Here is a 15,031-nt window from a genome sequence, read left to right as displayed (position 1 = left end):
CCCTTTGGTTGCAAGCAGAGAACTGTTTTCACTTTTTAAGCAATTAATAGGCTGTAGGAACGCAAGTTTGCAATAAAACCTTTTGGTGCTAAATGAAGTTCCAGAACAAATTTCTTGATCTGATGCAACAGCAGATTTTAAAAAAAGCTGATTAAAGATCTAAAGCATCGCCCCCATAATGCAAAAACTAGATAGAATTTGTTTTTCTATTCTCAGTAAAAAACACTACATCTTAATGCTACTTTTATAGAATGCACTAAAAACCCCTGTGCCTAAATGACAAAAGTGTAGTCTCAAAAATGTATAATACACTTACAAACATTTTAAGTCTAGATTGAGGAAAACACGTTTGTATGGACTCCAAACAAGTTTATTTGCAATTAGACATCTCATGCAATCATGCAGAACCACTAGCTATAGCTGTAACTTCCAAGTCTAAAGGACATTTGGGGACAAAAAAAAGCCCTAAACATTCACGATACTTCTGTATTAGCAGCTCCGTACTTGAGCTGTGGTTTTCTAAAGAGATATTCCCACAGATTTAAAAAAAACATACACACTTTTGTAATATTTACAAAAAATATTTAATTAAAAATATTTTATAATTACAGTAGTCTATTAAAGCATATACTTTTCTCACACTTATAGAACATCTCTATATATACACAGTATGAAATGTCACTCATTTATCTATACAATATGTAACATTCCTGCAGGGAGAAGAAAGTTCCCTGGGCCCCAATAAAATCCATCTATTTTAAACAATAGATGTCAAATATATCTACAAATGCTCTGGTAGATTAGTAAAGCTTCAAGATTCAGCTGCTCGGTCCCTTAAGAGTTACAACGCTTCTAAAGTCTGGTTTAGGCTCGGTCCTCTATCCCGGGGCAGAGTCGCAACTTTTCCTGCTCGAGTCCGACAACCTCCTGCCCCCGCGGGACACACCGCTCACATCTGGTCGGAAGCGAAGAGAAGAGACGGGGACGGGGGAGGGGGGCGGGGGGGGACGAGGGGACGGGGGACGACGCGGGGGACGGGACCGCTACGGACGTGCAAAACGGTGAAAAGGCTGGCTCTGCCGGGATGAAGCATGGGAACTGCTCGGGGGGTTGGATGGCTCCTTCCTCCGGTGCGGCGGGGCCGGGTCGGGCCGGGCCGGGCGTCCCCGTCCCCCCCGTCCCCCCCCCCGCCCCGCCGCCGCCCGCCCCCCGCGGTGCCTCTGCGCGGCGCGGCGCCGCCGCACACCTGTGGGAGAGGAATGAATAGAGGGGGTGTGTGAACCGCTCCGCTCCAGACCGACTGGCGCCACCAACAAAACACAAGACATGCTTGATCAACAACCCAAAACAAACCAGGTCAAACAACAACCGCAGCTCCCAGGCTGGGCCAGGCGGAGGGATGCGCAGCTGCACGCCGCAGCCAGAAGCGCTTGGGGGGGGGGGGGGGGGGGGGGGGGGGGGGGGGGGGGGGAGGCGGTGTTTGGGAAAAAAAAAAAAACCACCCGGTAATTAAAGAAAATAAAATAACCACCCGGTAATTAAAAATAAAACCCCAAAGCCTCCTGCAAATATTTCTCGCCGGGCTCAGGTCCCCCTTCGGCAGGCTTCCCGGCGGGAGGCGGTGCGGCCCCGCCGAGCCCGGGCGCTGCGCCCCGGAGGGCTGCGCTCCCCCCGCCGCCGCCGCGGCCCCGCGCCCGCCCGGCACTCACCTGGGGAGCGGCGGTCAGCGGCAGAGGATGCTGTCCCCCGGCTTGTTAACAGAGCCAGCCTGCGCAGCAACGAAACACGGCAAGTTAGAGGTGGGGGGAAAGGACACGGGAGATTCCCCTCACTCCCCAGACCCCCCCTCCGTATACGGGGCACTGCCCCAGCCCGGCCGGGAGAGCGCTCCCGGGAGTCCCCGGCTGCAGGGGGTGCGCAGGCGGGCACCAGCCCGGGGGGACAGAGCAGAGGGGGCCGCGGCAGCGCTCCCGGCAGGCGGGCGCCCAGCGCCGGGCCCGGCACGCCCGGGCGCGGGGGGGGGGGGGGAGCCCCGGGGGCACGGGGCTGCCGGGGCACGCCGCTCCCCGTTTCCCCCCTAAAGGACGCTGCGCCGAGGGCGTTGGATGTGCACAGCCCCCAAACCCGCTCACAATCGCTACACTCCGCGGAGGGCTGGGAAGCGCAGGAGCACCGCGTCTGCTCCCGTGTGTGCAAACACGCTGATTACAGCTACTCCCTCGAGAGGCTGTAATTACACGGTAAACACCGTGCGGGTGCCTGCCGGCACCGAGGGGATGCAGGCGCGCACTACCGGGGCGTTTCTGCGCCCGTCCGCCCCGTCCCCTCCGGGGGCTGCGGCCCTTCGGCAGAGCCACGGGGCTGGCAGCGGCGAAGCATCACCGGGGCGCTCCCACGGCGGCCGGCGCTGACGGCCGGGCCATGCCGCTACCCTCCTCCCCGCTCCGCACCCCGAACTCCGGGCTGGCGTGGCACGCACCTCTTACCGGGTCAGTGTTGAGGGCTGTCAGCGGGGTCCTGGGGGTGCCCGCGGGACAGCTGCCCGGGTGCAGGGCGGGCGGCTGCTGCTGCTGCTGCCGGAGCAGCGCCGGGTGCGTCTCCAGAGCCAGCTGCAGGTCGAGGATGTAGTCGATGACATGCTGCAGGATCTCCACTTTGCTGACCCTCTTGTTGGGCGGGATGGTGGGCACCAGCTTCCTCAGCCGGCTGTAACAGTCATTCATATCGCACTGCAGGCACAGCGCCGCCGGCTCCTCGCCCGACGGCGGGCCCCCCTTGCAGCCGCTGTGCTCGGCCAGGCACCGCAGGGCCGGGTGTCCCCCGCCGCCGCCCGCCACGCCGGGCTGCGCCTTGCGGCTGGGGTGCCGGACGGGACTCACGGCTTTCATGGTGCCGCAGGGAGGGAGGGAGACCTCCCTCACCACCACCGCTGCCGCCTCCTGCGACCTCGGGCAGCCGCGCACGCACCGCCCGCAACGCAACGGGAGCGGGGCACGGCCGCAGCCTTGCTGTCGTTACAGGCGGCTCCCCACCGGGGACGTAACGAGAGGTGCTCGCAGGGCCGCGCGACAACAGCGGCACCGCCAAGAAAAAAAACCTCTCCCCCTTCCCGGCTGCTCAGCTACAACCGCGACCGCCTCTACCGCCGCCGCTGACCGCGCCGCCCGCTATATAGCGCGGGGCGCGGGCGGGGCGCGGCGGGCGGCGCCGGGGGGAGGCGGGGGAGCCGCCGCGGCGGGGCAAGGCGAGCGCGGCGCGGGGAGCGGGGGGGCGCCGCGGTGCCGCGCCGCAGCCAATCAGGGTGCCGCGTCCCCCCCTGGAACGCGGCGCCGGCCAATGGCGGCGGGGCTGGGGGTGCGGCGGCGCTGCTGGAGGGGGCGGGCGGCTGGCGCTCCCCCGGGGGGAGGAGGAGGAGGAGGAGGCGGCGGCGGCGGCGGTGGTGGCGGAGGAGGAGGAGGACGAGGACGAGGAGGAAGGCGGTCCCGGGGAGGAAGGACTGCGGGAATGCAGGCGGAACCCGCCGCCCAGCGGCTCCCGGCGCCGCCCCCGCGGTCCGGCGCGCAGCTCCGCGGGGGCGAGCGCAGCCCTGCGCGACCGGCGCCGCTCCCCGCCGCCGGCCCGGAGGAAGGCGGCTGCCCGCCCCCCCGGGAGGGGTGGCATCTCCTCGGGTCGTGAAACGCGTTTTTATCCTCTCGCTGTCGGAGACCCAGCCCGGCTTTACACATATTTTGAGGGACTTCGGGACGCCGGTTTAAAGGCAGGGAAAATCCCAAGCAAAACTTCACGGGGGCGGGGGGGGGGAGAGGGAAGGAGGAGGGTTTAGGGACTTCAAGCAAAGCAATGCCTGGGAACGTTAAATTAGAGCACATAACTATTAAAAATGCATGGAGATGGAGTATTTAAAATTCCTCCATGACATATAATATTAATCCGTTTTATGTAAAATTCATACCTGTAACTTAATTTGGTCCATTAATGCACCAGATCACGTATTAGTAAATGTACCATGTTTTAAATATGATGCTGGAAATGTCCAGAGTTCTGTACTTTGAGACAGAGCATTAAAATTAACAGATACATACCCCTGAGTCCTGCTTAAGTCATCTTGTGGCAGATTGTAACCTTTTAATTTAATAATGCAGCGTTCAAACTTCCTGTTAATTCCTGCTAAGGATTAAAAGGCATTGCATATTTGAATGGGACGCCGGTGTAAGAAACTCAGCGCCCGATCCTGCAGATGCTGCAGCGCTTCGAGCTCTCTGTGGGTGAAGTAGGGCTGATTGCTTGGGCAAAGGACTGCAGGAAGGAGTAAAGGCTGCAGGATCTGCCCCTAAGCTTGTAAGTCAAACCCAACAGAAGGGAAGAAATCCATAATGGTGATTAATGATTGCATGTCCCCTCAATGCTTAGTCACAACGGGTGATATATAAAGGATACAGTGGGAAGCTGTCAAACCCAGAACTTGAATGAGCGGTGAGACTGGATCATCTGAAGCGTATAATGAAGCACACTTTCATTCTCTCTCACCCTTTAAAAACATATGTTTTGAGGCTCTGCTTACAAATACTCACAGTCTTGTTTTCCTTATTTTGTCCCACATTACCAGTGCCATCCATGGCAGTTGGGCTCCTCTCGGCACAAAATCTAAGTGCGTGGTGTAAATCTTTGTCTGACTGAGGTCTAGATTTGTATGCTACATCATGATGATGTGATGGGAAGATGTATTGCCATTAGCTATGGGCTGGATGATCGCAGTTCTGCCACAGTCATTGCTTTTATTCTGTGAAACTCCACTCCCTGCAGTCTCCAAGTCTCACGAGGTGGAAATATATATGGGCCTGAAAGCATACACTATGGTTACACTTTGTCTGTTTCCCAGAGTCCTGGTAACATGGACAGACTTGATGTGCTGTCTAAAAAAAAAAAAGATTTGTAAGTTATGGTGAGCATGCAGGCTCAAATCTTGGTGGTCCCATTTAATTAAAATCTGCATGAAACTAGATACACTGTAATATTGGGTTGTTCTGTTTGTACTAAATCCCTCCTGGGAGCTCGTCTGATCTCACTGGAAATCTCTGGGAAACCCCAGTATGTAACTGGTTCCCCTTTAGCTCTCCCAAAGCTAATTTGGACAGATTATTTCTGTACACACACACAAACTCACACACACACACACACACACACTGTAGCAGCACTATAGCAAATCCACTGAGACCACATTGGCTCTTGAAGATGAGTCAGTGTTTCTGGGAAGGCGTGAAGAACCATGATATGCTGCAGACCTCTTTTTCCATTGGGCTACTTCCACCGCAGAGGGTATGAAGGGAAATCTGAGGGTCTGTAAGCATTGTTGAAGTTGCGAGAAGACTGTGTGCTTTCGCGTAGCTAACATATCACAGTAGAGATATGTGGGAGAGGGTAAAAGAGCCCTCCCCTCCAACTATCGCATAAATATTCCGGGGATTTCCTCTAGTAACTCCCTTTGATACTCATGAAGTTGATACACGCTAGTCCGACATGCTCGGCTGAACAATAGGCACCAATTCCCTGTTAACAACGGGTCTGCTTTTGCTCTCCTTGAAGTCAATGGGAGTTTTGTCATTGACTGAAGTGGGAGCAGGTTGGGACAACTGCTTTTTCAAAATTTAGATTGGATGTGCACCAGATGCTAAGTAAATTGCTCTAGAAACGGGTTGGAAACCCCAGAATGTTAGCAGTGGAGGTAGGCATAGTGAAACTCTTCATCCCTGAAGATGTACACAAGAGAGAGGGACAGTGGCTACTGTTCATGCTTTGGTTCTATTAATAGCAATATTTTTCATGACATGAGAATATAGGGATTAATGCTCCTGTTTTTCACCAGACCAAGTCTGGATTTTTAAAATAAATTCTGTGCATCTTTAAGCATGTGGTCCCTTCCTGGCTGGCTGGAGGAGTTCATCTCTCTTGGCTGGGTTTTTCTGTGCTCTCTTCCCACATCCAGAGTTGAGATTCATTTCCATTGTAACCAGCTCTTGCAATATTATCACAAGATCCTTGATAATGCTTGAATGGACCAGTTTGGTCCATTAAAAGAGAATTGATGAGTTCAGATCACATCATAGGTGCTCTCTGGAGCTTAAAAAAGTTGCTTTTGATTCAAAACCAAAGTAAAGCAAGTTAAAAATGAAAACATAATGACTGGCCTTGTATCCCCTTTGTCATGAGGATAATCCCATTGAACTTAACAAGAATGAGTAATGTAGGCTGAATTTGTCAGCACAGGTCTGAGTGTATGAATATGCCATTGACTCCAGCTGAAAAAATAAACCTGAGACATTGACACTGTCTCTGGGTCATGGCACCAGGGAAGGGGGACAGTCCTTCCAAGTGCAGAACATGGGACATTTCCTCTGACAGCACTCTGGATCCACAGATGTTTGTGCATGATACAATGCCGCTGAACCAACTGGTGCATTGGATAGTACCGCATTACTTAAAATAGTCTCAGGACAGATAAAATTTGAAGGGAACACATTTAGGTATGCAGAGGGAAGCAAGCAATCAACGTGGTTTCTTACACAAGGTTACTTGCTATACCTACCTTAAGAGGGCATGAAATGCACACAAATGCACAATGCATTTTTATTCTTAAGCAGGTTATGAAACAGTGGTTGAGTCAAGTGTCCCTGTTTTGGGGCTTGGGGCACACCATATCAAAGCAGTGCAGTAAAATACCAAGCTTTCCTTTGCTTGAGACTGATAACTGGTGTGACGAGTTTCATCCTGGTGGGCACAAAGATACGTGATACTGAGACCCCCAGCCCCCATTCCTGTTTACTTCAGCAGGCAGCCAGAAGACTCAGGATCTCGGAGGAGCTGCTCAACACCTAGAAGGGCTGATCATTAAAAAAGCATTATAAATCTCTGAATGGTTTATGGTTTATGAGGGAAATAGCAATTGATTCCTCAGTGGTGCCATTACTCTCCACTATTGCGATCATTCAAAAGGCAATAATGTTGGTTATTTACCTTCAATTAAAATATCTAGTTAGTTGTGATGTCATTTAAAATAGCGCTATAATGTGTTTAGTACTCCCTTATCAAACACCATAGATAAACTCCTCTTGGCAACAGGGGACAGTGATATGAAATGAAAAATTGGGTGGGGGAGTGAGATGGAGGAAAGAATATGTAAATCTTTTACTGGATTATTATTCCTACGTGCCTATGTCCCCTTGGACACCAGGCTGGAGGTGAGACTGTGGGCTCCTTTGCAGTGACACCCCATGGGTCCTCAGAATGGGTTAGGGAAGATCCATCGGGCATTTGGGGAGCACGGAGGAGTCACCTCACTCTGCAGATTCATCATCAGAGCTCTTCCAAACTCTTCTCAACGCAAACCTTTTCCCCAAATAGCATGAGTCATCTTCAGTACTGTTCTCCCTATTTTCCTCAAATCCAAAATCTAAATACAACTCACACACTTCACTTAACGTGGTGGGTTTTTTTCTCATTCTCTGGTTGTGGTCATGACAGAATTTTCCATTTAATGAGAAAACCTAAGAGATTCTCAAGACCTTCACCTCCCCATTGCCCCCTGTGCATGCAGTTTAATATAAAATAAGAAGAAAAATGTTAATTGCTCACAACAGCTCTTCACAGACAAAAGACACTTTTTTTTTTTTTGCATGTTCATGTAGTTGTCCAGTTTAGAGCACCCTTCTAATGACAGGAGCATACTCCTACCTACCTCTTTATGCTTTCCTTCAGCTTTGTATACTAAAAAAATCATATGACAACAAACATTTTGGAGATATGAGGAACAGATTAAAAAAACCCCTTCTTCACGGCTTGATGCTTATGTAAGCTCTTTTTTACACAAACATGGAAATAAATGCATAAAGAAATATTTCACCTCAATTAGTGGAGAGAACCAAAAAAAGACCATAATGGGGTTAGTATCTACAAGAGCTTTTCTTGCTGTGCTGCCTCCAGCATGGCTATGTTGTAGAAATTTGCGCAAACCCACCTCCTCCCTTTGAGAGGCTGCGGCAGCAGACAACATTGGTATGTCACTGACAGATGCCCTGGCCTTTTGCTGGTGGTTGTATGTCGACTGAAGGCTAATGTCATTTAAGAAGGTTGCTTTGTTCAGGTGACCAGAAACACTGGGTTTGTTGGGTAATGTCAGATTTCTGCGTTGACTAAAGCAAACTTGTGGCAAGAAAGATAACTCATGCTGACAACCTTCTGCAGTGTGGTCCAAATATAAGCAATCAAGATGCTTATTCTAGGGAAGGGGAAAATAATTTAGGAGTATTTGGAGCAGCTTCCTGAGGAACACTACATTAAACTGAGTTACATAGTAACAGATTGAATTTGGAGTCTTAACTTTAATTTTATTTTGTGTAGATTTAGATCAGATTTACATGCAATTTCATGCCCTTTGTTTGTAGACAGAAATCCTCAGCCAATCTGCCCGAAACCTGATGGTACGATACCGCCTCGTATTATTTTCATGTTTGTTATGAGTTTGCATTAAGAGCTTTATAATCACACAAATAATACAGCCTACAGGGACAATGAGCAAATCGACCTAAATTAAATAAGTATCTGGATGTGTACATGCTCATCTGCATATGTTATCATTACACCAATGACACTGGTATTTATTTTCAGGGGACCTGAAGAGCTTCATCAGCAAAAACAGTCTAAGTTCATGCCACAAAAAAAACCCTGTAGAAACAATAGCAATACTTTGCACTAATACAACTTTTTACATTTTGAAAGTGAATATTAACATGTTTGTTATTTGTTCTCCATGAGTGTTTTAAGGAATTCTTCAAAATCTTTGGGGTTTATCTTTTTTAATCTTTTTTTATTTTTTTAAATTAAAAGAAGAAATCACCTCTCTCTCCCTGACTGTGAAGACAGCCTTTCCCACAGCAGAGGGACATCCAAGGTAAACGGAGAGACCTTCGCTTCCTTTGCGTTGATGAAAATGCATCAATGTTTTCTGTGACTGCAGTCAGTTGGTTCTCAAAGTACTTTTATGGGTCAGCGTCACTTTCAGATATCACCTGCTTGCCAAATATTAATTTACAGTTCTGCATTTTGCTTCATGCTAGTGACAGCCTGACCAATATTTAAAGCACTATAGAAAATGCTGTTTGTTGATTTGGTTCAAGTCACATTGGTGTCATCGCTGGGAACAGAAGTTAGAAAGAACTAGAAATTCAAGTCTGGTGGTTGTGTGTGTGGAGACGAAGCTTTTCAATGTATCTTCAAATCCCCTGACCGCAGTTGTTCATGGGCCATGCCATGCACTTCCAATGCATGCCGAATTCTGTGTAACCTTATTACCTATTTATTGACCTGCTATAGAGTTCCTGTTGCCATAACACGTGAGGATCCACCAAGTGCTTAGTAACAGATGCCAAAGGCTCTTCCTCATTCTTCTCTTCCATCCTGCAGAAGAAATAGTAGAATAGGGGGAGATTATTTATAGGATCATAGCACTGTTTTAATTTGCTTATGTAGTTGTGTGTGTTTGAAAAAGTAGTCTGCTAAAAAGATGAGTTTTGTATTAATTTGTGGTAGGATGCTTTCTGTGATCATTCTTTATAGCCTGCATGGCTTCTGAGAAAGTTGTCACATAAGAAAACAAGAGCCCTCAGCTTTTGTTGACAGAAAACAGCTCTTGCAGGATTTCATGTTTAGAGAGCAAGAAAAAAAGCGATGACAGGTAATGTCTCCTTTAGGCAGACAGGGTCACACTCATGGGTTTTAATTCCAGCAATAGTATATACTAAAATGACCTTATATATTTATTAGGACAACAGGATTGTCTAATGAAAACCAATGTGTAGCACTGTGAATTTAAATCAAGGTACACATTGCAGAGTACAAATGGCTGGAGATGCAGAAAAAAGAAAGATGGATGTAAGGAGAATATTGGACAATGATCCATGAACTGCAATTCTTCACAGTTAAATATATTCTGTGACTTACTAATTTTGCCTTATAAGAAATGGGAATGAATGTTATTTTCCATTTTAGAGTAATTGTATAGCAATTCTTCATGTTTTTGCTTCTTGTGGAGGGGGCAAACTATGCAAAAGTATTTTAAAGACATTCAAAATTGCTGTTAAAAATGCTTCAACATGCAAATTTTCTTACAGTTTTGACTTTGTTTTCTTAAAGCTAAACGATGTGCATATATATGAATATTTTGGGTGATCACACAGCTTATGGTAAGTAACTATTTCAAGTTGTCTTCTATACCAGTGTGTTTCCACATACTTACCTTGAAGTGTTAATGACATTTATTTTGGTAATTTTTATGCCACTAACATGCTCTTTCAACACTTTAAAGCACTGATATATTTTACTCCAGCAAATCTCTTAATTTACCTCAATGGAGAAATTGACTTGGAAAGCAGCACAAACCCTTGCTTATATAAAAAGTTCATCTTGCAGTTAATGAGCTTATTTGCCTGAGTAAGGGTGTGGGTATAAGGACTGCTCAAGTGAGCAAAAGTTTCACAACTGGATGCAAAGTCATTAGCTTATTTCAGACCAGCCTCTTGAAATAGCTACTCTACATCGAGCTCCTGAGAATTGATTCTCAAAAAAATTTTTTTTAAATGTGAAAACACAAATGCAAAAGAGTAAGAAAAATGGAAATTTAAAATACAAAAGTTTAATTAAAAGACATTGTGGTTAGTGGTGATGGTTATACAAAGTAAATTTTTGGTCCCCACTGGCTTGTATCCAGTGTCCATTGCAGTCTTCTTCCACTGGGAGTAACAGACTCCTTATAGACATAAAGAGCTTTCTTTTGCCTCCAGGAACTACTTAACACACACAATGCATCAATCTTCCTTGCAGTATGGTATGAATTATTATTAGAAATACATTCATAGAATATTATGTATTTGTAATCTTAGCATGAGGTATGATTTATTTACAACCTTGCTTTTTTTTCTCTCCCTGTCCCCTCTGTATCTTCTTTCTTCTGAACGGTCTTACACTTGCAGCATCAGGATTCTCCATGGTGTTTAATGTTTTAGTAAGGCAGCAGTCTCTCCTTTCACTCTTTAGGGTACTGTTTCATCCCAATGTGCTCAGAGATGCATGCTTTTACCTCTGCATCTGACAAAAGATACTCCATGAAGTGTTTGAGCAAGCAAGTGGGGGGGTGTGTGTGTTTGTCCGTGTGTGTCCATGTGTGTGTCCATGTGTGCGTGTGTGTCCTCCTTCCTCCGTTGCTGGAAGACCTGGTTGCTTCAGACAGGAACTAAGGTAGTTACAGCCCATTAAAAACTATGCCAGATGAAACTTAAACTGGCATTGCATAAACAGGACACACAATGGGCAGGCACTGGATAAAACATTTATTTTCAGTTGTTATTGATGACCTTTCAGAAGTTGCTCGTGGCTCTACTTTGGCCTGTCACTTCTGAGCTAAAGGGTCATCAATAACTTATGGAAATAAATGTCTTATTGATAGTCTGACTACTGCAAGTCCAGTATATTGTCTCACATACAGGCACACAGGCACAGAAAATACAAATCACAGATAAACCACTTTTGATATTAGCCTCTGTCCTTTTATCTTCAGAAAAATGTGGCTTTCTAGATTTTGTTTCCTTTCCATCTTTCTTCTATTTCCTTCTTTCTTCCTTTTCTTTCCCTTTCCTTTCTTACATCTTTTTTTCTTTCTTTTTTCTTTCTTTCTTTTCTTTATTTCTTTTTTCTTTCTTTCTCTCTTTCTCTCTCTCTTTCTCTTTCTTTTTTTCCTCTTCCTCTCTTTGTTTCACCTTCTATTTCTTTCTGGTATTTCATAAAGATATGCCCTAATTTATTTATAAGGGTAAGTCTCCAGAACAAGGTAGCATTACGGAGCTGGCTTACCAGTTCCTCTATACACATGAGTACATTCATAATTGATGAAATGGTCTATAGTGTTGTGGCTAGAATAAACTTAAGGTCAAATCTCTGGGAGAGCAAATCTTGCCATTATTCCTGATGAGAAATAAATACGTGCAGGAACTAAAAAGTGCGGAGCTGAAAGGGAATAAAACTGAATGTATAAGGGCATTTTGAACAATTCATTCCAAAGTGAAAGTGCTTTTTCTTAGTCTTTCTTCACTGCCTTGATCTTCCTAAAACTGTTGTTGGGGCAGGTTAATGACTGACCTTTGAGGGAACCACATACCAGTCTTTGTTCCCTAGCAGTCAGGATCTTGCAGAGGCTTGAAACCTTTGAGGGAGAGAATAGGATTAAACTGCTGTATGAAGTCCAGTGCAGGTGATGATCAATGGGAGTGGAGGAGCGAGTTTCTCAGGACGCTCTCTCCCTTCCCCCACTAGCTGGAATTTATTTTGTTTACTGCAAAGTTACCTGATGGAGACGGCTGACTGTCAATGATTGTTCTGAGATTAATTTCCCTTAAGCAGTCATCAAAAGCATGCAGTGTTAAAATCCCAATAAGATTTTAAAGGTTACAGGTCACTTTTAGATTTAAACATCATATCAAGAAGTTAAAATCAGAAACACTTAACTTGAGCCTCACACTAAAATGATACTTACATAAACTCAGCTTACTTGCCACCTTCCAATTTCCAAAGTGTCCAGCAAACTAGAGAAAGGTGAGTGTTTGATCCTGCAACATGCAGTGTGTACTGGCTGACCTCAGATAAATCAGTGTTTGCAGGGCGAGCCCTTCATACATGCCTGTCCTAACGCCTAGCTGTACACCTGTGAATGATGCCATTGGTCCTAATGTGTTACACTGACTGCAAGGTCACTTCACATGCAGACTTTTGCAGGGGGTTAGATTTCACCTTGCCCACAGATCAAATCTGCACCGCTTGAATGGATTTAAAAATCCATCCTCAGCGTTAGGGCTGAGCCACCGACAGGATGCACGGGTCCCCTCCCCGTCCTCCCTTCCTCCCCAGCCCCCCAGTCCGTGGCTGGCCCCAGGGGAACCTGCACCCCGTCCCCACAGGGCGCTTCGTCCACCCTGGCCCTTGAGTGTCGAGATGCTGCCACTCCTCACACGCCTCCTGTCACGCCGCTGCTCTTGCTCCTTCGGGTGGCTGAGCCTTTGCGGCGACAAGGTTCAGATAAAGGGTCTGCAAACTGACAGGTGACATTTCAGCAACAGTTTCTGCTGCCTTTGAAGGCTTCTGTATGACTGCAAGCGGTTGTAATTATTCCTAAAGGTTTGGACTGAACCTCCTTTTCTTCCGTGAGAACTTATGCACCAAACCAATTTATTAACAGGAGAATTAAAATAAGCAGAATTACAATGAAAACCATTGCGAGCGTCCCACCTGCCTGGCCGCAAACAGCTACTCTGCAAATGCCAAGTGAAGGAAAACACAAAACTGTGTAATTAGTTTAAGTTCCTCTAAGATTTTACTGATAGAGGAACCTAATGTCACGCCTCCTCCTCCTCAGCCTGGAAGAGCTCCCATGCATGCAGGCACTGAGGCCCACAGCTAGAGGTGCTGTGCGATGAAGATGAGATAAAATACAGAGGAGCTGTAGTTTCTGACTGACGGACGGGGGCCATTTCATAGACTGCAAAAAACCTTGTACTCTGCAACACTTTAATGTCTTTACTGAGAGAAATTTATGTTTAAACGCGACCTGCATCTCCTGCTGGGTCACAAAACAGCTACACTGGCTTTTGCTGAGTGGTCTTTCTCCTGAACCCACTGAAATTCACGTAAAGAGTGGATCTGTGTAAGTAACAACCTACATTAAGGAACAATCTGATTTTCCCATTCTGAGCCTAAGTCACTCAGTTAGGAATGTGTCCTCTCACGAAGAATTGCACTAAGAAAGTAATGAAGAATTTCATACGTGAAGTAAACTGTTCACTGCAAGTTTGAGAGGATGTTTTACTGAAACCGGCTAAATTAGAAACATAATCAGGTATTCTGCAGTGTGGGAATCTCGTTGCTGAAAGCAGTGGGAAACTTCGAGGCTGAATGCGGGAAGTTTGGGAGCGTTGGCAGGGATTGCCAACCTTGCTGGAGCGCAGTGAAAAGCCCCTCATTCCTGCAGGAAAGAACTTTTCTAAAGTGCCTGCAAATGAATTGAGGATGGAAACAGAGCCATCTCCATTCAAACAATGGAGAGCTGGCAAGGCCCGAGCGAAACACCCGGCCCCCACGCTTAGCGGGGGCCAAGTGGAAGCCAGCCGTGGCGGCAACCCCGCGCAAACGCCACCTCCCCATCGCCCGCGGCCGCCGGCACCCGCAGCGGCGACAACGCGCTTGGGGCAACACCCGCCCGGCTGCGAGCAGCGCCTTCCCCCCCCCACCCCCCCACGCGTGGCAGCGGGGTGCGTGTGGCTGCGTGGGGGCTCCGCGGGCACGGCGGGCGGGTCGCGGGCTCCCACCGGCTCCGCGCGCCGCCGCGCGCCGCTCCCCCCTCCCCGCCCTCTCCCGCCTTGCTCCCAGCTGATGCCTTGGCCCGGGCGGCCCAGACTGGCCGGCGCCGGGCGCGTGACATCACCCATTCACACTGCGGCCCAGCTGGCGCCGCCGGGGCGGTCGCCGTGGCAACGCGGACGCCAATCTCCGGGCAATGACTTCCAGCTGCCCGCCCGCGAGAGCGCGCGCGCGCCCTCGCGTTCCGTCCCGTCCCGTCCCCCCCCGCGGGGGCCGTTTCCCGGCACGGGGGCTGCCCCGCGTGCCGCTGTGGTAATAACGGTCGCCCATGCGCCGCGCCTGGGGTAAAGGCCTGACCCAAGCGCCGCCGGGGCGTGCTGTGGGGCACAAACCGCCCCGGTGGTGGTGATGGGGGCACCGGGAAGCTCGAGTGGCCGAACGAGCCGCAAACGGGGCCGCCGGTGTTCACTGGGCCGAAAGGTTTCGGGTGGCGGCCGTTAGGCCACGGGGGAGAAGGGCCGCAGAAGCCCATGGCTGACGGCCTCGGGCGGGCTTTGAACACAAGGGGTAAGGAAATGGGGGTGGTTCTTGCTGGGAAGTGCCCTGCTGTGAGGCAGGGAGGGGATGCTGGCCTGCA

The 15,031-nt window shown here is 48.5% G+C and overlaps 1 protein-coding gene across 2 annotated transcripts; it reads right to left on the bottom strand.

Annotated features, from left to right (window-relative positions):
* Positions 1 to 1,543: 1,543 nt before the first annotated feature.
* Positions 1,544 to 3,091, bottom strand: ID4 (inhibitor of DNA binding 4). Of its 2 annotated transcripts, none has more exons than XM_050892402.1 (2): positions 2,487 to 3,091; positions 1,544 to 1,768 (listed from the first exon to the last, which is right to left on the bottom strand). In XM_050892402.1, exons 1-2 carry the CDS (start codon positions 2,886 to 2,888, stop codon positions 1,724 to 1,726), a joined length of 447 nt encoding a protein of 148 aa, XP_050748359.1. In that variant the 5' UTR covers positions 2,889 to 3,091; the 3' UTR covers positions 1,544 to 1,723. The 2 variants fall into 2 exon arrangements, with proteins under 2 accessions (XP_050748359.1, XP_050748360.1); XM_050892403.1 differs by having other exon boundaries at positions 1,700 to 1,768; positions 2,480 to 3,091.
* Positions 3,092 to 15,031: the final 11,940 nt, after the last annotated feature.

The sequence above is a fragment of the Gymnogyps californianus genome, chromosome 2, assembly GCF_018139145.2.
Source record: "Gymnogyps californianus isolate 813 chromosome 2, ASM1813914v2, whole genome shotgun sequence".
Classification (NCBI taxonomy): domain Eukaryota; kingdom Metazoa; phylum Chordata; class Aves; order Accipitriformes; family Cathartidae; genus Gymnogyps; species Gymnogyps californianus.
This window is presented reverse-complemented; position numbering and strand designations above follow the sequence as displayed.